Source organism: Diadema setosum, chromosome 5, assembly GCF_964275005.1.
Source record: "Diadema setosum chromosome 5, eeDiaSeto1, whole genome shotgun sequence".
Lineage (NCBI taxonomy): Eukaryota > Metazoa > Echinodermata > Echinoidea > Diadematoida > Diadematidae > Diadema > Diadema setosum.
In genome coordinates, this window is record NC_092689.1 from 27,645,508 (window position 1) to 27,669,296 (window position 23,789).

The 23,789-nt window shown below is 38.9% G+C and overlaps 1 protein-coding gene across 1 annotated transcript; it reads right to left on the reverse strand.

The window, feature by feature from the left end:
• Positions 1-2,782: 2,782 nt before the first annotated feature.
• On the reverse strand, positions 2,783-22,142 carry LOC140229242 (MOB kinase activator 1B). The gene is made up of 4 exons (XM_072309519.1): positions 21,896-22,142; positions 10,517-10,610; positions 7,522-7,655; positions 2,783-5,505 (listed from the first exon to the last, which is right to left on the reverse strand). Exons 1-4 carry the CDS (start codon positions 21,990-21,992, stop codon positions 5,270-5,272), a joined length of 561 nt encoding a protein of 186 aa, XP_072165620.1. The 5' UTR covers positions 21,993-22,142; the 3' UTR covers positions 2,783-5,269.
• Positions 22,143-23,789: the final 1,647 nt, after the last annotated feature.

Here is a 23,789-nt window from a genome sequence, read left to right on the forward strand (position 1 = left end):
ACACCATCACACAGGCACAAATAACACATGAAAATATCCTCTAACCTCTATTTCAAGAAAATAAATAGAACAGCATTCTGTAACCAGAACAAAGTTCTCACATACACTGAATACATAAAGGCAATGAGTAGTAGCAACAACAACACAAGCAAGATTACCCTATACCCTACAAAGTAGTGACAAAAATGAAAACAAACTACTTTTCTTTTTCTTTTTTTGTAAGGAACTACAAAGCATTTTCAGGGCATACTACAGAATACTTCAATAGGGCTTAAGACACAAGATGCATGGGGTGAGGTTTTAGGTAAAGGCCAATATCAGCACTAATGCATTTCAAATACACGTCCGATTTTAATACATGATAGTACACCGTTACGAAAGAAATACTCAAGAAAATACTAGGCATCAGTCACGGATACGAAAATTTGTTCAGTAAATAGTTGACAGCAACACTGGTGGAAGAAATAATTTGGTGGGCAGCTGTGAGCATGTATCATACATGAAGGGATGGAGGATGTAGGTAAATGTTTAATAAAGGTGAATATGGTGGATTGTAAATTAGAATGAAACATGCAAATGTCGCACTTCTTCCATCAACATTTCAGCACACCAAGGATGCATTTATCATCTTTTCCATGTTTGAAACACATCTCCCTGAAAGTCATTTAGAAACCATAATTCTACGCCAGAAGTGAGTTGATAAGCGCACCCACAGATAATCCAAACTATTCCATGAAAGCAATTTTGTGTGTCCCTTTTATGCAACTACTGCATTCACTTTAGACGAACATAAAACTTATTTCTTGAAATGATCCTGCATCTTTAACTACTGATTTTTTTGTTTTTCCTCGCCCCCGCACTCTTCATTTGAATATCTGGAACAATTGGGATGATGGGACTGGTGGTGCCAAATCTGTGAGGTGTCCAAAACAACTTTAAGTTCTGCACGGCTCTGACCACTGACCAATGACCACTGACCACTTCCACCACAGAGAGTGCCTGCAATCTTCACTCTCTGATCCCTCTGGGCAACAGATGGGATGTTAAGGATGATCCCTTTCTGTTTTCCTTGGTGGAGGCACCCTATTATGCAATGCAAATGACTGTTTCACTCTCCGTGCCCAGGTCCGGTCGGGTCAACAGAGCCACGGATTAAAAAAAAAAAAAAAAAAAAATCCCCTTCAAGCACCAGAGAGGCCTCATTCTATTTGGTGCTGCTAAATGCACACATTGCGGGGGAGACACCATTGTCTCCAATGCACGTCCCCCTTTAGTGGGCAATTGCTACATTTTGCAGTGAGCTCTGCGTCCTTCCAGATTAAAATCCTTTTGTGGGCCGTCTGGTCACAGTTGGCAGAACTTGGGGGGTTCTTTCTTCTCATCAAATAAAAATCTCACCCAAACAGATATTGTCTGCGGCTTTATTTTTCATACTGGAATTGCTCAATGAAGACATTTACCTCACGTTAGGCACACTTTTAACATTTTGAAATACATTAAAGGGACAATGACTATTGTATCATGAATGATGTGAGACACAATTCCTGAAGGAGAGATATTTCCATATTTCCACATGGCCAACATGGCGCAAAAAAAAAAAAAAAAAAGAAGTCTACTAACACTTAACATAGGGAGGGGCAAGAAGACAGTAAATGTACACATATATTAGTGTAAAGGGCAAAACGGCTTTCTTTTACATAAAAATATCCACCTCTGAAAAAAGACACTACCGAGGATTATTCACTTTAATAACATGGATGAACATAATAACACAAGCTTCTTCTTCATTCTTAAATTCACTTTCTTCAAGGTACATGGTATTTGAATACAATATATTGACTTGTAGTACATATTCCATCGCTGAACTGGTGTTAACCTGTAACCATCCGCGTAATGTAGCCAAACATCTATGAAAATAATTCCAAGCATTTTGAGCAATTCTCCAAAGGTGTCTGTTTTTTCCTTCTGTAAAGACGCACTCTCTTACAACTTCCAGATCTAATGCTGTTGTCTGATAATCCACAATACCATCCACACCACAGACCTACACATCAATGAAATGCCCTCTTTCCCTTGAAAGCACTCCAACAGGGGAACAGAACATCGACAAGCCTACAGTTTGTGAAATGTTTGCATGGTAGGGTTGCAAAGTGTAAGTATTTCCACCATTAGAAAGATTTTTTGCTTTAATAAACCTATGTAAAGAGCTTCAACACTAGCACATTTTGTGACAGCTTCAGCAATGCACTCCACTATTCTATGATTTGATTTTTAAAAAATATCACAAATTTCATAAGGTTAGGAGGAAGAGATAAACACCTCACTGATCAAAGATATTTTGAACCAGAATTGGTCCCTGTTGCATGAAACCTTAACCAGAGGTTTTTTTCAAGGTCAAATCCAGAAACTCTGGTCAAGAATTTGTAACCAGAGTTTTGTTTGTTTGTTTGTTTGTTGTTTGTTTGGTTTTTTTTTGGACAAGTTAGCAAGAGAAAGTGACTGACCACAAAACTCTAACCCAAGTTTGTTTGTTTGTTTGTTTGTTTTTTTTTTTCGTTTTTTTTTTTCCTCAGGTCCTTTATGCAACAGGGTCCTGGAGAAAAAGGGGGAAAAAATAAAAAGAAAGTGAAGCATGAAGATTACACACGCAACATTTATGCATTTCTACATTATTGCTGAACCATTTCTGATGGACGGTACATACATCAACTGATCTTTTTTTTTTTTCAAAAAAAAAAAAAAAGAGAGAAAAAGGTGACAAAAGAGTCATCCAAAATGTGCCTCTCTTAACAGCATGAAAGAATGTGAAGCAACTGTGTTGAGATACAGCAGGGGCAGTCGTATGCATTGTACATATTATGCAACCTAATACTACTCATAGTGCAGCAGAACAGCTGTTAGTTTGTCAAGAAAAGCCTATCATTAATCTTTTCTCCTTCCTTTAGTTTTCACATTTCTGAGTTGGTATTTCATTTTATTTTCTTTTTTTTTTTCTCATTCTTATAGTGTAGTAATTAGAAAAAGAAATTTCAGAGTGATGGAAACCAGCTTCAGGATGCAATGTTCTCATTAATTTTGCACATCAGTCAAGATGGAAAACACATCAACATTCCACGAAAGACGTAATAAATATACAAGACACACGGTGACATATAAAATTTTGCTTGAAAAGCAAAAAAATGAAGTCAGTTTTGCTACATGGGCATTATCCACCTGTTTTGTACATCAAAATGTACTACAGAACAAACGTAGAATACAAAGCCAACAGGTCAACCTGCACGAAAATGTTTAACACACGGTACATGGAAGTTACACTTCTTTTGTCACAAACACAAGAATAGTCAACATACACCACAACAAGATGCAAAACAAGTGAAATGTAAATCGTGACTACACTTGATGAAAAATATGGGTCAGATTGTTCCTGCTCCTGCAGAATGCAGAGAGCATTATCCCGAAGTTGTATTCTGAGCCGTTTTAACTCTGTTTTAATTCTCCTGTAGCAAATCGGTATTCTAACACCACTTTGTGTAACTTTTGTCGTAACTTCTGTTGAAACTTTGTTTTATCTTGTGCTCTGTGTGCCTGCACATGCCATTGTGTGCATGCCAGAGAATGAGCACTTGTCAAAACGCACATAGTTAAGCAAGGTGCATTTCACGTTCTTTGCCCAAAGGATCAATCCTATTGGTTAAAACGCCTTCATTAGATGTTACTTGTAACAAAATTTCCTATTGGATATGATTATTGCGGTGGGTGTGGTTTTCATTTATTTATTACTTAAAACACTGTTAAAACAGTTCTCAGAATACCGATTAACAATTGTTTTAGCAATGTGTTGAAACTCCCGGATTTACAACAGAAGTTACAACAGAAGTTACACCGAAAGTTACAATGGTGTTCAGAATAGCACCCCAGGATTTAAAACAATCTGATACCATTACATAATATGTAGGTAAAGCACAGGTACAGTAGCAAAGGCCAAGGGATGTACATGTATAAACTAGCCATCCTCTGCACAAGCAGATCGAAATCTCCACCATAAACCATGATGAGCAGGTTAAGTGTTAGACAGCACAACTGAAAGCTGTTACATCAGCGGTGAAGGCTGTCACGTGCATCCAGTGTGTTTGTGTATCATTTTCCTTCAATTCATTAATGCACACACTTGTAGCCTTCTGATTGGTTTTACTCCATTATGAACCGACTGATCATGCTTGCTCAATTGACGACTTAACTGTAACCGATATCTCTTGAATTTTGCTGCAGAGCACAGCTTGTGAGCTGTGCTCTGCTCCGCAGATATATCTCAATTCTCAGATCATGTTTCAAAGCTAAAGTTGATATACTGTCTGCAAGCCGAGATGACTCATGAATGAAGTTTCCTGACAAACAAAGTTCAATATCTGTGAAAGCATTTCATGATTGAATTGAACATCTAATGCATCAGCCATAGAGTCTGATGTCACTGAAAATATACACGTTTAAAATCTTTGGAAATAAAAACTGCACGATTTGTGACATTCTTTCACAATAAATAAACAATGTAAACATCACAAAAACAGTTCACTATGATCTCTTCCGGGAATATACCATTGAAAGTGTGTTTTGCTACAGATTTCAAACAATGTAAGAGTGACAATCGACTGTTACACGGTCATTGCAGCACTACAGCAAAACTCAAAGGGATGAACTTCTAACAGCAGTATTAAGAAGGTAGCAAGTCACACAGGAGAATTTTAGGGGACATTTGCAGGTACAGGTCTCTTGCCTGAACACTGAAACCTTGAGACCTGGCAATAGTGGAATTATACAGCAAATTCTTGCAGATTACACTTATTATCATCCGGTAGCCTCAAAGGCAATCTTATTCACTTTCAATCTATACCACTTTTCTTTCTCTCTGGCTGGTATATATCCACTCGTTCTTTGGTTGTTTGGGTGCTGATACATGAAAATGTTCCTCCATGACGAACAAGTTCACATATCACTTTGGACTTGGACAAGACATCAGGCAGGCTATGAGTCCTTTCTACTGCAGGAACATCACGAGGTCTCATGATAAATAACTCCACTGGGGTAGGTCAAGGAGCCAACTGTCTGCTGCCAGAGTTTATACCCTAACCTATCCACAATTCTGCTACGACGGCGCGACTGTGACGGGTCAGCGGATGTTCTCCGGATCCATGGATATGTCTACACTCAGAGTCCTGTCTCTTTCGAGTCAAATCTTAAGTCACAGAGATCTTCAAGGGCAAGGGCAGACGCCTCACTTATTTGAGAATCTGTCGATAAGTTCTTGGAGGGGTGCCAGCTCTTTCCGGTCGATGAGGTTGAACTCCTGGACGAAGTAGATGAAGTGCTTGAAGGACGTGTTGAGGTGGGCTTCCTCCGCCAGGAAAACAATCTCCTTGAAGTGCTGGTGGTAGATGTGGGCGTACACCCGAAACAGACGCTTGAGGATCGTCTTGGCAATTGTCATGAAGTTCTTGGGGAAAGGCACACCTGATGGGGAACAAAAAGGCAATTGGTTAAGTGTAATGTGTGAAGGAGAGAGTGTCTTCATTGCTTGTTGGTGGGTTGTTTTTTTTTTTCCTGTGTGATCATTTATGTAGTAATGGGAGATGGCCCAAATTCATGGAATTATTTTGGACACTCACAAAATGATAGGGAATTGAAAAACGCTGTAGGTCTGTGTACACATAGAAAATTACCCACATGCATCTGAGTATATCATTATCAATCTAGCCTTTGATTTGATTAACATGTATTGACCAATCTGACTTGATAGTAAAATGCAGGTCTCAGCATGTCATCTTGCCTTTAATTGTCCCCAGTGTCTATGTCTTCTATGCAAAAACTAGGAAATTAACATCAGATTTTGCTTCATTCTTTTCGATTGATATGGCCTGTAAATTACAGTATTTAAGGTATATAACAGCCGATGAGCTGCCAGTGCTGGTGTAACATTCAGGTGACCTTTGATCTACAAACGTTTGATTGAAGGCATCATTTAGTCATGCGTTGTTCACACAACTCTCAGCTTACCTAGAAGGGCAAATGTTGTCAAATCTCATTTGAGTGTGAAAATGAGATCATTCTTGAGAGACAAAGAGGGAAGGTCCGACTGTGGTCACCTGTGGGACCACCTAATGCCAGAGGAAGCCAGGGTAACAATGTGTTGATGATTCTGTCAAGGTCTCCCTTTGTGTGAATGGCATTTTGGTCATCTTTCTCCAAATTTCGGGGATAAGCAAATCAAGAATGTGAGGTCATGTGGATTAACCTTCACAGAAATATGTAGTGTACTTTGGTACTGTTCTACAGAATCAAGGCCTGTTGATACAATAGCCTCTTTTTTCCAATTGCATGCCATGTGGACTACCCACGATGACACACTTTACATGACATTTTGGCTCGCCACTACTTGGGTTACAATGGGAATTCTTGTCATGGCGCATATATGTTGTAGGTTGGATTATCTTGAAGGAGAGAAAGAAAAATCTACACACTTATCCATCTACATATCAATCTAACTGTCCATCTACCTAATATTTACATGATATACATGTCTATCTATCAGTCTCTACCATCCTTAAAAACTGTGTATCAATCTTGTTTGAAAATAGCTCCCTAATGAGTTTCAGATTCTTCTGTTGCCAAGTTGAGAAATATTGAGATATCAGCCTTTTGATTGTATACCATAATTGGCTAGCTAGCTACGAGGTGTACTTATACTTCCCTACCTATCCCTTGATCTATCTACCTGTCTGTCTGTATGTCTGTCATTGTCTACAAGTGATTCCATTGTTATTGACATGTTTGTTTTTGCATTCCTGAGTAAAAATTGTATTTTAAACAAATTCTTGGTTGCTCATTTGAGAAATGTCAATGCTTTGATTGTACATTCATAAATTGAGTTTTGACAAATTTTGTCTTCCATCAAGAAACATCATATGCTCTCCTCTCGTATGTTCTGAAAGAAGAGCAACATACCGTTTGAAAGTGTATAGCCAGACTTTAAAACATATGCATGAACAAGCAAAAGGACTATCATTTGGGATCTCGTTGCTTGGTATGAATAAAGAATAGAGCTTTGTAGCTCATGACTTAAAGAACAGAGCTTTGAAAATACAATGTACAGCCAGAGGCAAATAAGCCAACATATTATACGAATGTAGGCAGTCAAGAGAGAATAAATAGTGACAGAGAGAAAGACAGACAGACAGACAGACAGGGAGAGAAGTGATGCTAACTCCGGTCACATTTCTGCCGGTGTTACATCCTGCTTCTCAGCTGACGGCATTCTCTCACGTCTCTGACTTTGTGTCACTCGAGTAAATGCTGCATAAACATATTGCTCTTTGCTTCCCACCACACGACAAAGGACGACAAGGGAGAACAAAGGCAAGGGAAGAATGAATGGCACGGCTGTGTGTGAAACGGGAGATACATCCTCCCACTGTGAGGGAGGGCCCTATCAGCTAGGTGAGAGATCTCTCTCTCTCTCTCGACACCCACCTATTTTTGAAGGGAAGATTGTCTCGTCGTCGAGCTGATCTTGAACCCACGTCATGAGGTAGTCGATGTACTTGGGTGCTGAGCACTTGATGGGTTTCTTTACCGTCTGTCCATCTGCCCAGTGGTACTCATACCTGATCGGGAGGAGTAGGTACGTACACAGTTATAACATCATTGTACAGTTCACTCCCGTTTTAACAAACATGGTATAACAATATTTCAGATACAACAAAGTAAAAATTCAGGTCTCAAAATTATCATCTATACAAGTCCAGTGTGTATCTTTTTGTATTTTAGTACAAAGGGAGTTGCCTGTAATAAGTGAGAAAACAGCATGCACGGAGCCACCACCACCATCACTAACACAGATCTATACAAACACATACAAACACACAAACACACACACTCCATATTTACTGACTTATACAGCACACAGCAATCATACCAACAAGTAAACTATGCTCACTTGTGCTTGCTCATTTTCCCTTCCTACAATAACCACTACTTTTTACAAGGATAGCCATAGTGAAATATTGAATACGCAAAAAAGGAAATACGAAATATCAGTTAATTTACTTTCAGGAATAAGAATATGGCAGAGTCACTCAATTCCAGGAATATTTGCCACATATCCTGAACGGACATCCACTTCAGGCATCACTTGTCCTATTGCCGTGCTTTCACAAACACTACAAGTCCACTAGGGAAATGTACTGGTATTTTATACCTCACGATAATCAGTTTGATCGATAGGAATGATATCTTTCGGTTTCCTTACATACTGGGTTTGTCCTTTCGAATCAAATTCATAAACGTGGTATTTGGGAACTCTGCCTCAGAAATAAAAGAATGACACCATCCCATGCTTCCTTTGGCCTGACTGCTTCAGAGCTATAAACCTCTTTGCTGGTGGACAATACGGGGAGAATTTGGGAGCCAAAGGGTTAGTCGAACAGACAGATTTGGGTACCCACATTGGCTTGTGCTGGAGATCCCCTTGAAGCTATGGAATCCGACACGGCAGTGCACATGTTATGTGGTGTAAGGAAAAATGGGTCAAAATGCACAGACCCTTCCGGGCACCTACGTGTATGTAAATGATGAGAGCTCTCAAGAATATTGATTGTCTTTGACAGCCCCGGTGACATGAAATAATGTGAGAGTCAACACCAGTGGGGAGGTTTGTAGACACATGGGGGTGGGGGGGGGGGGGGGCTATTGCAGAGTAGGATGACATGCACTCTTTGTGTGCTTTCAGTGCTAATTGGCACACAAAAACCCATAGCATTGTACACACAGTCCAGAGTTCCTCGCACAGAAAGACGGGTAACCGTCAACTTGATGAGCCACTTAAATTTCAGTTCACACCACATTCAAATGAGCTTTGATGAATAGACTAAAGTAAGGCAAACTTTGCGAGTGGTTGAGGTTCTATCAATATGCGACTTAACGCAAGACATTCATAGAATCAAGTTTCACACAATTTCATGAAACAATGATATTAATTGCACATATATATGCATATTTGGAGGAAGTGTAGATATCATTAGCTTCCATCAACTAGTACATCATTTTGTGACATCAATTCAATTAGAAGGAAGTTGTATCCTTTGCACTGAATCATAGTACTATGATGATAATCCAGAATTCATGAATTTCGAGGGGAAAATGAACTGTACTTGCTAAATAATTGACCAAAACCTGATTTCCACATCATTTTTGCATACAAACAAGTGGAAAATTTGTGAGGTGATGTCATCACCACTTCTAATTTGTATGTGTTGGTTGAGATAATGTAACTATTTGGTGGAAAAGTGGGAAATTTAGAATTCCATAACTTCCCCACTTTACATCCTATTTCGATGATGCAACTACATACCATCCTGTTCATCTGTTTTTATTCTATTCATCAACACCAACCTGAGCACAAAGTGGAACTGCATTTTGATGTGACAGGACTCTGACTGGATGTTGCTAAGGCTCTATAGATTTTTCCAGCATGACTATCTTGCCTGTGGCACACATATCTTGACTCTGAATTCCCAAATCTAACACGAGCCCTTCCAAACACTTTCTAAAGCCTCATAATCCACACAATCCTGCCCATGTAAACTAAATCCTTCCCCCCTAAAGCCGAGCCAGGAAATGCATTAATCATAGTTTATGTTGCTCATCTCTCGGCACTGCCCATCGCTATCCAGAAAAGTGGATTCCAAGGTACTCAGAGGGTCACAACATATCACTGATGCACACAGGTTGCATTACCTGTTCCTGCCTGTCACAAAATTATAGTTGTGTGCCTTTCAATTTCCCCCTTCTTCCACTGCAAAAGTCACGGCATGATCAAATCTAACATTGTGATGTTTTTTACATAACAAACTGATAGCTTAAGTTTACTTGAACCTACATCATTACTGTAGGTCACTACATGATTTTCAGAACCATCATTATGCTAGGTAATTCTATGAGACTTGATGAAAGAAAGACAGCACTTGTAATTGAGCAAAACCTGTGCACTGTGTGTCTAACTAGCCCCAATAGAAGGTGGACGGAAGGAAGAGGTTTCATCGATAAACATACCCCCATTCAGCATCGAATATAATGAATACTGTTAGAGAAGATCTATCAAAGCAAATAAATATGTTTTTGTAAAAGAATCGTCATACAGAATACTAATGAATTTAAAGGAGGTAACAGAAAATGGGAACACCATTTTCATAATATATCTCCTCAGCAAAAATTTCACACTTTTTCTTAACTTTCATATGTTACCCTGGTACCAGGTGTCAATCACAAAATAAATTTCACATAATCTCAAAGGGGCTGCAAAATATGAAACCAACTATTAACCAAAAGCAATGTTTTGATTGAATGAGCACGCCAAGGATGTGAAAAAAAAAAAGTATTTACAATAAATGTTGCAGAAGTTGGGAAAGAGTAGACCTGCAGACTGAAATTCAGCGAAAGGCATCAGATTGCATTGATTGAAACTCACTTGGGCCCTGCTGACATGACGGGACACTTATCCGTTGTGCAGAACTCTGTGATGGTACCGTACAGCATGTTGATCTGGTTGAAGAAATCCACAGCTGTAAGGTGAGACAAATGAGAAGGGGGTCAGATGAATATAGGCCCGTGCACACACAATGAAAATCGAAATTACAATCGTGATCCAAATTTCGATTTTTTTTTTTCCGACTGTTCATACACAAGGAAAAAATCGCACTTCGCAGCAAGGAAAGAACGATCAGTGGCCAAATTGCGCATGCGCGAAACTTGCATGACCGAAGACTGACCCCGCAGTCCCAATAATGTTCACGTTCACGTGCTACGAACGATGGGATTAAAAATACCGATTTCCGAATCTCAATCGCGCTCACACACACGACGCTTGGCAAAATAATTGCGATTATTCTGAAAAATCGCACTAATAGTGCGAGTTGGATCGCGATTAGGATCGCGAAAATTAGTGAAATTTTTCTGTCCACACAGGAAAAAATTTCGAAATTTTGATCGCGATAAGAAAATCGATTTTTAAATCGCACTTTTTCCCTTGTGTGTGAACGGGCCTAATATGTATACATTTAAAGGACAAGAGATTAAAGCAGGTGCATTCTGCCACTCTGCTTTTTTAAATGACTAGTTATTTTTTGTTTTTCTCTACATGCAAATCTAATCTTAGAAAAATATCACAATGGTTTACCACCAGAAGCAGAGAATATCTGAGGGACATACACTAAAGCAACAAATATTTGCAGCATGAAATTTTCACGAATTGGAGCCAATGGACTTTTTCACGGCATGAAACTTTCGCCAATTGCCACTGGCATCCAATGCATTATAGTGGAGGATAAGAACTGTTACAAGCATTTTACTTTCATGAATATTGGCTCTTGCGAAATTTTTGAAACTAAAATGCATGTGAAAATTTCTGGTTTTACAGTATTTCTGAATTCATTTAAGTGATGTCCTATTGTTGAGGACTGTACATCAACTTGTATGTCTCTGCTAGCTTTTTGCATTCATGCACAAATCATGATGCAGCTAAATGGTGATATATAGGCATTTGAACCCCAAGTGCAGCATCGGTAACTGCAAAATCCTGCAGCTCTTGCGGCGAGCTTTAACACCTTGCTATGTGAAGGGGGGGGGGGGCAACAAGAGCAAAGTGATGAATTGTAAGTTTTCATTCTCTTGTAATACCGCAAAAAAAGAAGTAGAGACAGTCATACCAGTGCTTAGGGAACTTTACATCAAAGTTTATGGGGGACCTTTGACTCAGATCATTTTTTTTTCTTCCTGAGCTTGGTGGTAGCTGTTACCAGCGACAACTGTCACATACTGAGCCTTGAGAGGATTCTTCCTCCAGGGCAAGATTGCTGGCAGCCACTGGGGGCAGCTGCCAATGACCCAGTGAATGATTTATGAGGGCAGACACATGGCCCACGAATGAGGACACAGCTAAACCCCCAACACCACTGCCATCCCAAGGTTGGTGCTGCATACACACTGGTCTGATATTCGGAGCATACTTTCACATCTCATGAAGATATTGCAACAACCACCCAAGTGCTCTAAGATGGATGGCAGGAATGTGAATCTATTTTTAAGGAGAATGTACCCCATTAGGTTTTAAGAGATAGTCTTTAGGATTTGGCTACTATGCATGCATGACAGGCTATCTTACTGCTTCATCCATTTACCACACAACAACCTATAGTAGACTCCACTACAGTAGTTCACCTAAAGAAAAGAAAAGAAAAATTACATTTACCTAATGGAGTTCAACTACAGATTGTATAGGCCTATATGACTCCAACATTCCACCCTAAGATTCTCACTACTTTTTCATATTTGAGTTAAGAGTTAAATATATTCACTTTCTCATTACCTGTTCTTATTTACTCTACTACAGAAGGAGAATCATTGGAGAAAAATAAGTGACACTATTAACTGTGACTTGTTGATGCTGACTTGTATAGTGAGTGAGATTTGGGATCTCTAACACTTGCAACAAAAGACCTAAGTTTAGTGTCCTGTATGTAATAATAATTATGTCTATTCTCTGCTTCTATCAGTGCCTCTGTGATACTATTATGCGGTCTCAAAGGTCAATGCAAATTAACCCATGGCTCTAAAACATGTATACATATTTGGCATCAGATTTCTATAGTGGTAGAAATCTGAATGCTTACACACACACACACACACACACACACACGGAAATGCTATAGATGCCTCTTTAATTGTCAAGTCTCATCTGAACTTCTAACAACGCCTTAACAACTGGGGACTTGACAAGGACGGAATGATTTACTGACCAAGTTTGAATTCAACCAAACAGGATCTGAACAGTTTGAGCCATAGCTCACTTCAGAATGTAAACATCATGTCTGGACTGAATAGGGGCCATCAGAGGGGAAGGACCCTGCATCATTATCAAGTTTTTTCACCTTCATAAGTCCAGGCAGGGAATATTTAAACACATAGAATGCCTCTGGCACCAACCACGTTAAAAGCACAAAATGTCAATCTATCATTCTCTTTCTCTCTTTTCAATATCTACGCTCTCCCTCCAAAATGCATCAAACTAATGGCATTGACATAGTGATTTAGGAGAACACGTGCAAGCAAACTGCCTTGACTACAGACCATGGATATACACAGAAATATTTGATCCGTACTGATTTGTAATCAACTGATTTCGGAAGTGTATGTCACATTTTTGAGCCATACTATTTTCCCTGTCATGTTATGGGCAATGCAGGAATATCAATGAAGTCACTCAATTTTGCTAGTAAATAGTAAAAACACATCATAAACTTTCACTAAGCAAGATGAAAATTGCCTTACCACTTGATACAGAATTCAACAAAGCCTTTACATTCATTGTTCTCAAGAAGAAGTCTAATGCAAGGACACAGGAATACAAGACAAAAAAAAAAACACAAAAAAAAACACAAGAAAAATCAAGTCCTTCAGAATCAGCTGGTTGTCAATCACACTACATATAAACTATCTCTCCTCTTACAGCAATCACTGCTCAGTCCCCCCTCAATAGCTCCTTTCTCCCTCAAACCTCATCAAGACAGATGGATACTGAATGGACGGGTCAAGGCAACCCCAACAGCAGACGCAATCCTTCATGTGATTTTAGAGCCCAAGTCATCTCGGCCTAAAATGTCTTCAGCTTGGAGCAAGACTACAAGTACCACTTGGTGGCGAGGGAGATGAGAGCAGCAAGTGCCAGCAATCCAATGCAATCTACACAGGCGTCCTCATGCGTCACATGCCGAGCATTCTTCTGCTGGATTGAGACAAACATGAGCCAGACACAAGGGTGAAAGTGGTGAAGGCATGGATGTCACAAGAGCGAGAACTTTTGGAAAAGCAGAATGGATTTTTACACCTTTTCCCTCCTTTCTTTTTCGTAGCAAATGAGTCTTCTTTATTACTAGACAGTGAAACCTGATAAGAAAATATGATTCTCAGTCTTTCTAATGTTGAAATTTCTTTTAAAAATGATTTGGGGTCAACAGATATGATGTCATGCTATCATCTGTGTTCACACAGAATGTTTACAAAAGCCTGTGGCTGAAACAATGAGTAATTCCATATGATTGATGTGCCAAAGTAGAAGTAAGCAACTGACTGTAGACAGTATGTACAATATTGTAGGTCCTAGCTGTTGATGTACATGGTAAATATTGGTATAAGATGAAGAGTTCCTGACGGAGCCAATGCTGCAAAATGATTGTTTGGATGATACACGATGAGCATATGAGAATTGAAGAAAGTGAACATGATGAAGTCGGAGTGGCAGAAAGCAACGAGGAAGAGGGGGAGAAGGTACATGTAAACCAACAGTACCGGAAGAGCAGCAGTGTGGAAGGGGTGGTAGTAGAAGAAAAGGACATGACAAAAAAATAGGATGAAACTTTCAGATCATCAGTAATCTGGACTGGATATACCACGAGCACTAGATTGCCACCAAAGATACATTTTGTTACAGACAAAAACCACCAACACAGAATGTGATTGCTACAAGCACATTCTATCACTATCTATTACTCCTGACTGCTCTGCATTCCATTGTCCCTCAATGGCAAAATGTATTAATTTGACAACCAGGTGAACATAGAAAGTATGCTCACTGAAATAAGTTCATCCTACACCATATGCTACCTTGGGCACACATCCCATAATGCTATTTGTAAAATGTCAGTCTGATCACATATCTCTCCCAAGAGAGGAAAGTCCAGTCAATAAATTCATTTCGTCCCCAAGAAGTATCTTCTCGCTCTGATCAGGCAAACGAAGGAAATACTAGAGGCAGGTATTGAAAGGGGAGAGAGAATCGTAGATGGCCACCTATTAGCTCCACCCTTGGGAATTCGCCACTATATATTGACATCATCACAACCTCAGCTTTTCTTTTTTTCTGATCTGGATATTCACGGCGAGCCTTTCACTCCGCACGGACGAGCTGTGTTTGTCGATCCAATCGGGCCGTGGCTTCCACCTAGCGAGTGCAAACACGGCTCCCTTCGGTGCAGACTAGCGAGACATTGGATCAATACCCAAGCTGGGATTGTCTTACCAATAATGCAGGATTCTGCTGCCCCGTCCATCTTGCCAGCACATGCTTATACTTAAAAACGTGGAGAGCCACATAGAGATGTCTGTGAAATTTGCAATGATAGATTCACAACCTAGAATTTTTTAGTATGTGTATACGTACAGCAACCCTATCAAATGTATAATGACTTGGCCTTAATCATAACCATGAACATCTGCAGCTCTATGCATTTGCTGAAATGCAGTTTGGTAATGTAATGTATTCCTTTCCTCTTAAATTTCTCAGTTGAACACTTTGTTGTTGTTTTTTTATTACACAAATAAAAGTTCCTAACAAATTACAAGATGCATGGTTCATGACTCACGGTATACAAAGTTCTAGTACATTGATGTTTTCTCTCCTCTCTGCTATGGTATGGGGACGGTGGTATACAAAGTGCAGGAGTAAAATTTGTTTTGTTCATAAGTGACAATATTGATACCCTTCAGCAGAGCAAATCACTTACTTTTTATCTCATTACAGCTAAGTTATGAGTACAAAAGGATAGTGCTGGAGTAAAAATGATGACTTGATGCTTGACCAAGCATGAAATAAACAGGAAAGACTACCAAAGGCAAATAACAATCCAAACAAAACAAAATGTATTGCATTCTCAACAATAACATTTCTATCCAGACACTGACAAGATTTTTAGAGAACCACAATGCTACTGAAGGTAGAGGGGAACCAGCCAAACTCTAGTAAGAGTGGAATACGTTGTAGGTAAACCATTTCATGAGACAGGTTACGTCATGTGACTTCGCGTTCGTCACTCCTCGCGCAAATCACGGCCTGATCTGACGCCATCTGCCCCTCGCTGCAAATGAATTGGTGTTGATGATGTCCCCTCGCCTTTTTCAAGCAGTAATTCTGCTGGAGCAAGAACATGAATCCTGCAGAACATGAATTCTATAAAGGGGCATTCGGTGCAGAAAGAGACGAAAATGTTGTCAAAATTATGATCATGTCCCCTTCCTTCCTTCCCTTCTAACTGCTTTGTATTTGTAAAGATTACGGGGCAACTAGAGTAGAGTGGTGCATATACATGGTATGCAAAACAATGTTCAAGAAACATGATGTCATAACTTCTCTTGTAACAGCTATCCAAACATACTGAAAACTTTAATGTTGTCTTCAAACTGGATTGCTGTAACTGTGACTGCTGCTTAGGCACTACTTGATTGCAATTACTATTCAATTAAAATACTGATCATTTATGCAATTTTCTTTTCTTTCATTATTTTAATACTGAATGGCTCATCATTATACAGTCAATCAGAGTAAAGTGTCAATGTAGCACAGGACTATTCCAACAAGTGTACTTTGAACGGTGCACTTTTGAGTGTCCTATACAGTATGTCCCCAAAAAAATTACAACGGGACCCCTCGCAATCATATATCTATAAAAATAGTGAATCAATCTAAATACAAATTCAGGGTATGAAACTATAACTCATTGCCCACATCTTGCAGAAAACCCCATTCGATTTGCTTCAGTGGTCAAAGAGAAATGAGGAATTTTGTAGAGGATGTCGGGAATCTCTTTTGTCCAAGTTCTGTTTGTTATTCACGCACTGGAGCATTGAATTGCTAAAATTGGAAAAATTAGACTCATGACATGCTTTGCAACAATCTACATTTCTCTGTGACCGCTTAACCAAATTGAATGAGATTTTCTGCAAAATAGAGCTAAGATGTTATATTTTAAGGCCCCGAAGTAGCACGTCGACAGGTCGATCATTTTGGATGTTATCAATTCGAAAATTTGATTGCAATTTTTGAGGGACATACTGCAGTATGTCCCGCAAAAATTACAATCAGATTTTCGCATTAATGACATCCAATATGATTTTTTTTTTCACTGCTACTTCAGGGTCTTAAAATACAACATCTTAGCTCTATTTTGCAGAAATCACCATTCGATTTGGTGAAGCGGTCACAGAGAAATGGGGATTGTAGTAAAGCATGTCATGAGTCTGATTCTTCCAAGTTTAGCACTTCGATGATTTTGTGTGTGAACAATAGACAGAACTTGGACAAAAGAGATTCCCGACATCCTCTACAAAATTCCTCATTTCTCTTTGACCACTGAAGCAAATCGAATGGGGTTTTCTGTAAGATGTGGGCAATGAGTTACAGTTTCATACCCTGAATTTGTATTTAGATTGATGCAATATCTTTAAAGATATCATTGCGTAGGTCCCCATTGTAATTTTTTTTGGGACATACTGTACATCACGTTCCATATTGTTGACCTTTCTATAAATTGATTCAATTCTCAGATCATCATCCCACTACCTCTTCTCTATATCACACCTGATATAACATCAGTCGAGAGCTGCTATATTGTGGGTTTAGCATTCTCATGATGAGCCAAATGCATAAAGAAGTTAACACTTGGAAATAGAGGAAAATGGCAGCCTCCGGTTCATTTGCTCCACGCTGGCAAAAAAAAAAAAAAAAAAAGAGCAAGGGCTCCGTCAATATTAAAGCCTCTTTAGTTCTAGCGTTATCAACAATCTTGTTAAGGGGAAACAATAAGAGAGACAGAGAGCTAGAGAGAGAGAGAGAGAGAGCAAATCAAACACCAATCAACACAATTGTGAAGAAATACTTGGTGTTTACGTCACACATTCCAAGCACAATTGTTTTAGAGGTAGTATTTTGCCACCATTAAAATGAACGAATGAGTCATCGTGGGTGTACTTTACGTTGGCTTGACTCACTCTCTTGTTTAGTCTATTTTTTGTTTTTGTTTTTGTCTTCTGCCATCCCTAACTGAGAATTGCCTCCCCCAATTCTTTATACTTCAAAATCATTTTCAGCATAATACACTTTATGCTATGGCATTTACATGTACTGTACATATGTCAAAGGTCACACATTATCTTGAAGTTGAAACTATCTTTATTTTATTTTGGACAAGTTACACAATAGATAAGAGTATTTCCATCAATTTCTCACCTCTACTATCAATTCTGATGCTACAATGGCCACTGATTGCTGTTTTCCAATCATTTGGCATCCTCAGCTCTGACTTAGTTAACTTCTGAAGGTCTGCTGAAACCACAGAAAAGGCAACTAAAAGATGTTTGATGGGGCAGCAAGTCGACAAAAGAGTTGAGAAAAGGGCTCAAATTTTGTTTGACCGCAGGTACAATTGTACAGTGGCATCAATCGGAGGGTCGGATTATAGTACACTGTGCGTGCATTTGTGACCAGTACGAAGCTCAACCTAGTGGTTAATCAGGTCTTACTGTATTTGAAAGTGAGAAAGTAAAAGACCAGCTATGCCGAGAGCTAAAATGACGAAAAGCTTTTAAAAAGAAAAATCTCTTTTTCCAAGAATCTTGTAAATCTCACCTGAAAATACTGTCTACTTCTGGTGGCAGCACAACGGTACATTCTTAAAAGTAGACAGATGACTCATAGAACCCATGCAACAAAGAGCTGTTTGTATACTTTGAGCTCTGATTATACCTGTAAGTCATACACACCATCAACAAAGAACAGTGCGATACAGATCAGATTTCAGGCTTAATTGGGCTGGCTCAGGATCTTTATAACCATGTGCCGGTATTAAGGTTGAAGGGGGTGTTTGAAAAGTGCAACTAGCTCATTACACCCTGCATAGATGACTTATGTGATCACAGGCATTTCTGTGCATTCATTGTGGTAATGTGATACCTACATGATGAATTTGACTTGTCAAACACTTATAAGCACAACTTGGAGACTCTATGTAACTGAAGGAGAGAAACCCACTGATTTATTAATGTAAGGATAACACAGCTGAAGATGATTTAGTTGTGGATGTATCTGTGTGTGTGTGTGTGTGTTGTTTCTTTTAATTCTGTCTCCTTCCCTAAATGTCTTCTATTTAGTTTGACAGAATTATTCTGATGCCAAGTTCTGCAGTTGTTAAGATTGGAATCCATGGCAAGAGGTTGGGGGGGGGGGGGGGGGATAGACCTGTATTTATAACAGACCACTGGTTTGAGCAGGCCTGAATGGCTGTTACTAGCATAACATCCTATTTCATAGCTGTGAGAAGTGACTGAGATGGCATCACTTTGTGTACAGTTGTGCACCATAATATATCATGTCATCAATCCTCATTTTAATAGTTACATGAATCTCTGCAAAGGAGGCTATGTTTTTGTCAGCACTGGTTTGTTTTTCTGTCAGTATGTGTGTTTGTTTGTCTCTTTGAAAAGTAACTCAAAAAGTTACAAATGGATATGGAAGACACTTTCAGGAAAAGTTGATATTAACACAAGAAACAGATGATTAAATTTTGGAAGTGATCATCCTCTGGATCCAGGAAGGTTTTTGATTTTTTTTTTTTTGAAGGATTCTTCATATTCTTCAAATAGAGCCATTTTTAGCATTATGTATATTGGTGGAAATGTGTTGTTTGGCAGAGTTCTGCGCTCTCTGAGAGCTTCTCTAATTTTCAATGTTGTGTGAAGTGCTAAAACAGGGTTTTCACAGCCAAGCACAGACAAACATATGTGTTTCCACAGCATAAACTTGTATCTCTTTACTGTGTGTGACATTCAGATCTTTGCTAAATTTATCCTTGCACACAAATATATCTTTTGTGTATGTCCCCTACAGATGATTCTTTTGTTATACATGTCTTACAATGTACTATCCCCACAGTGTGCTCAAGACAATCGAGTCTTGTTAGCCCTTGCATGGCCTCAGGCAATACCACATGTTCAATAATAATGGAATTTCACAACGGATGATCCTGTGGGGGTAAATGTGAGAGCTATGCAATCATTTGAGGGACGGTTCAATAAAACACGAGTGATGAATGAATGATAATATCATGACTGAAATAAATGATGTATGCTCTTTCTGATATGAGGCGGAGTCACTGGGGTGTCCATTTATTTATCCTCATCACCTGCGCAACCAATCACATTGTGTTTACAGAAAAACATTTGAGTCCCGTTTCCATAACACACACATGACGTCAATCTTCTCCAAGCAAAGAGGCAATATTTTTTTCCCCCTCCTCATTTCTGCCGTGTGGCCGCCAGCGTCCTCAGGTTAATGATACATCCTCTTACCTGCCCACCGGAAACTGTGGTGTGCATCATTTATCCACGCTTAAACCATGAACAGAGCCTGAAAGAAACTTCATATAAATCAGATACGCCGCTTATGACATAAAAAACAAACAACAAAATCAAAGCAAAACCTCAAAAGTGCAATTTCATCTCTCTGTGTATATCTTGATTCACTCGTCTACGCAGTATCGGCAGCAAAGGTGATCAAACAGAGTGTGGGAAAGCTGTAGAGTTCAACAACCAGCAGGCTCATTAATGATTCACGCGAAAAGAGCTGACCACAAACATATCATGTATGGCTGAACACAACAAGGAAGTCTATTAGCCATCTACAAATTTGAGTATGAAATTCAGACATGCGATGATTGCTACAATTTCCATCCCCAACATCTTGTCCCACCTACGACACCTACACAATGTACACAGTGAACCTTCCAATCTCACTTTCACTATCCCACTGAGGTTGGCTGTCCACATTTTGTCCAATCTTTCCTTATTTCTATTTTCTAAATCTTTAAAAAAAAAAAACCTGAAATCAGTTCAGTTTTCTTCTTTCAAATATAAAAGCTTAGGTGCTAATATGTAATTTTACAGATTCAAAGATGAGTGTGGACAAAAAATCATAAACTATAAATGCTCGAAATTCAAAGTAAAATAAATCGTGTGTTGTCCTCCTACTAGTGTTATATTCGGCAGTCCTACCTATTAATATGGTGATTATAAACTAGTTTGCTAGTGATAGAGATGAACACTTTCTAGACCAGTGTAAATGGCTACAGCTTTGACCAATAACTTGTCAAAGGTTTGGCTCAGCTGCCACTAGAATTCTTCACTTGCCTGTCAAATCTGTTATGAGAGAGGGGGATAAAACTTGAACATGCCTTCATGCATAATATCCAGCCATTTATTTTATTTTCATGCCTCTGCCATGAAGTGTCGCCAGAGCCGTTATGTTTTCGGGTTGTTATTTTTATTTTTATCTATTCATTCTCCACTCATGGGAAGGATTGCCCTTTCAGCCATAGTTAGTGCTGTTGTTTGAAAGGGGCCCTTCATGAGATCTAAGACTATACAGTGCAATTTCTGGCTCTCTTTATTCAAATCAGTTATTATTCCTTACTCTAGTACATGTAGTTGTATTCAGTGGGAAAACCACCAATGCCAGACTCTCACACATGTAAAATTCATTTGTATAAAGTTGCATATGTTTACTAACTTTAAATTCATTCACATAACTGCATAAGATATACTGACAACTTTGAGCTGTTATGTGTGCTAAGATAATTATTGTACGTATCACTTTTGTAATTTATATTATAATTTTAATTGGTATACAGGTGTATTTAGTATTATGCTATAATCAATCTCTTTTTAGTGCATTAAAATTCTTTTCCAAGTCTGAAATGCACTACATTATGTACATAAAAACTTGCTATTATCATGCAGACATTCAAACCAGTCACTTCAAGTTTTGATAAGTTGATTTTTGTTTGAACTGGTAGTGCTTGCCAATGGCAGTTCCCATCAACTACATGTCAAAGGGATGCATCACACATGCTTGATGAAGCAGTTACATCAGGTGGATCTTGTCAGAAACTACTTCTTGCTTTCTGACATGTTTTGAAATAATAAGTGATGGCATCTGGATTTCGCATTTCCACCTGTTGATACTCACTATTGACTGCCACCCATTCATTGGGGTCCTCGCCATCGGGTAAAACCACGGCCTGCCGTAGGTTACCGCTCCCTAACGTGGCTTCCGCATGCTTCATCAGCTCGTACTGGTGTATGCCATCTGGAATGTGCTTCTTGGGTCGGAACGTCTTGGCGCCCCTCGAACTACTGCAGTGTCATGGGGGAAAAACCATGAAAGATAAGATTTAACAAATATGAGAACTATTCTGCTTACATTGGCTATAATATTAACATCCATTTACAAACTCAGAATACATGTAGGTTAGGATCAAAGGCAAAGTCCACATCGATATTTTGGATTAATGTGGCACAACTTTCAAACAACATTCTTTAATAGGCATATTACAAATCTTTCTGTAACAATGAGGTTACAGTGAAATTATTAAACACACTGTGTAATATCTGGCAAAGCAAAATATCACATGAAAATACAGAAAAGCATGTGTACTGCTCTCATTTATGGACTAACATTATGCAGAAATAACAGAGTTCATGAAAACAGGCTATTACTGGAAAATCAAAACCATGTAGATTCGATACAGTGCGCTTGGAGGAAAACTAAGAGAATGCCAGAAAGACATCACAGTGGAAATTTTACAGCTTACTCATCCAAACTATACTTAGTGTGTATGCCTATCTCCTCTGCATCAATAATCTTCAAGTTACTAAATGCTAAATGAACTAGTGAACTTTACAGCTGACAGATTCTTTCAATGAAACTAATTGTGTATCAGTGTGCCTGCTTTTGTATTGGAATCCCAATGCACATAGAGTGTAAATTGTAACATGTTGTGCGCACACACACATTGAATCAAAAGAGAGAGAGAAAAAAATCAATATTTTTAGGTGAACAAATGACAACCATTGTGTCTATGACAGCATTTGCCTGGCATTAGCCAAATGTTCCTTTCATCTTTGATAAATGGAGATCATCACTGTAAACAAGGACTTGTAATCTACTATACATACAGGCATGAAAAATTATGTAATTACAGCATAACAATGTAGTGAGTCATATTTTTTTTTAATAGCTATATTGTACATTGTAGGGGGTTGGTTGCATGCAAAGTAGCACTGCATGAGTATATATGCCTGGAGGTAGTTTGGACATTATTCAGAAACCATCATATAAACTGTTTCACTTGACTTTGACTGTTCAGATGAGGCAAATAATTGGTCAACGGACTGCTCACACAGACCACCACCCGCTGAACCGAAGTTAGCTGCAGCTCCATGTAATTGGCAAATACTCACTAGGGGCTGGTGGCAGATTGTTACCAGGTGAGGCAGTCCTGGCTTATTAATGGGGCTTGAAAGAAAAATGGCTAAATCCCAATATGTTGTGTTAGGGTGAAAAGCAGCAGGGCAGTACGATGCTGTGCTGCTACTGCTTGGATTAAAAAAAAAATGATTGCTATTAGTTCTGTATATACAGTATGGTCTACTTTACTGGGGGGGGGGGGTGTGAGAAAGCAGAAAGGAGAATGGGCAAGGAGGGAAAACAATATGAAGGAATACAACACTTCTTGGTATGGCTAAAAAAAAAAGTTTAATTCAGTAGTTCTGTGTGCAGTAAATTTGCATGTGTTAATAATATATGAATTATGATGTTTAATGCACAACACCTAAATTGCCATTTAGCATGTTTCCAGGTAACTGTGTATCCCATGTCAATATTTCTGTGATTAAATTTGAATAAATGAAATCTCCACATCTTTTGGAAATGTGCATCCCATGCACTTTCTGTAAATTGTATATTTTTGCAGACTTATGAACACAGCTATAACAAATACATGTACCAGGGTACACACATAAAATTGCAATCACAGTCTCAGTACAGTCAATTAATCACCCTAACTGTACTGTACGACAAA

What these genes read in the sequence shown, in the direction of transcription:
- LOC140229242 (XM_072309519.1), bottom strand. Translation starts at nt 21,992, where the DNA reads ATGAAGCATGCGGAAGCCACGTTAGGGAGCGGTAACCTACGGCAGGCC. An exon ending in GTCATGTCAGCAGGGCCCAA is followed by an intron (nt 7,656 to 10,516) that starts GTGAGTTTCAAT and finishes CCTCCCGATCAG; the next exon opens with GTATGAGTACCACTGGGCAG. An exon ending in AATCTTCCCTTCAAAAATAG is followed by an intron (nt 5,506 to 7,521) that starts GTGGGTGTCGAG and finishes GTTCCCCATCAG; the next exon opens with GTGTGCCTTTCCCCAAGAAC.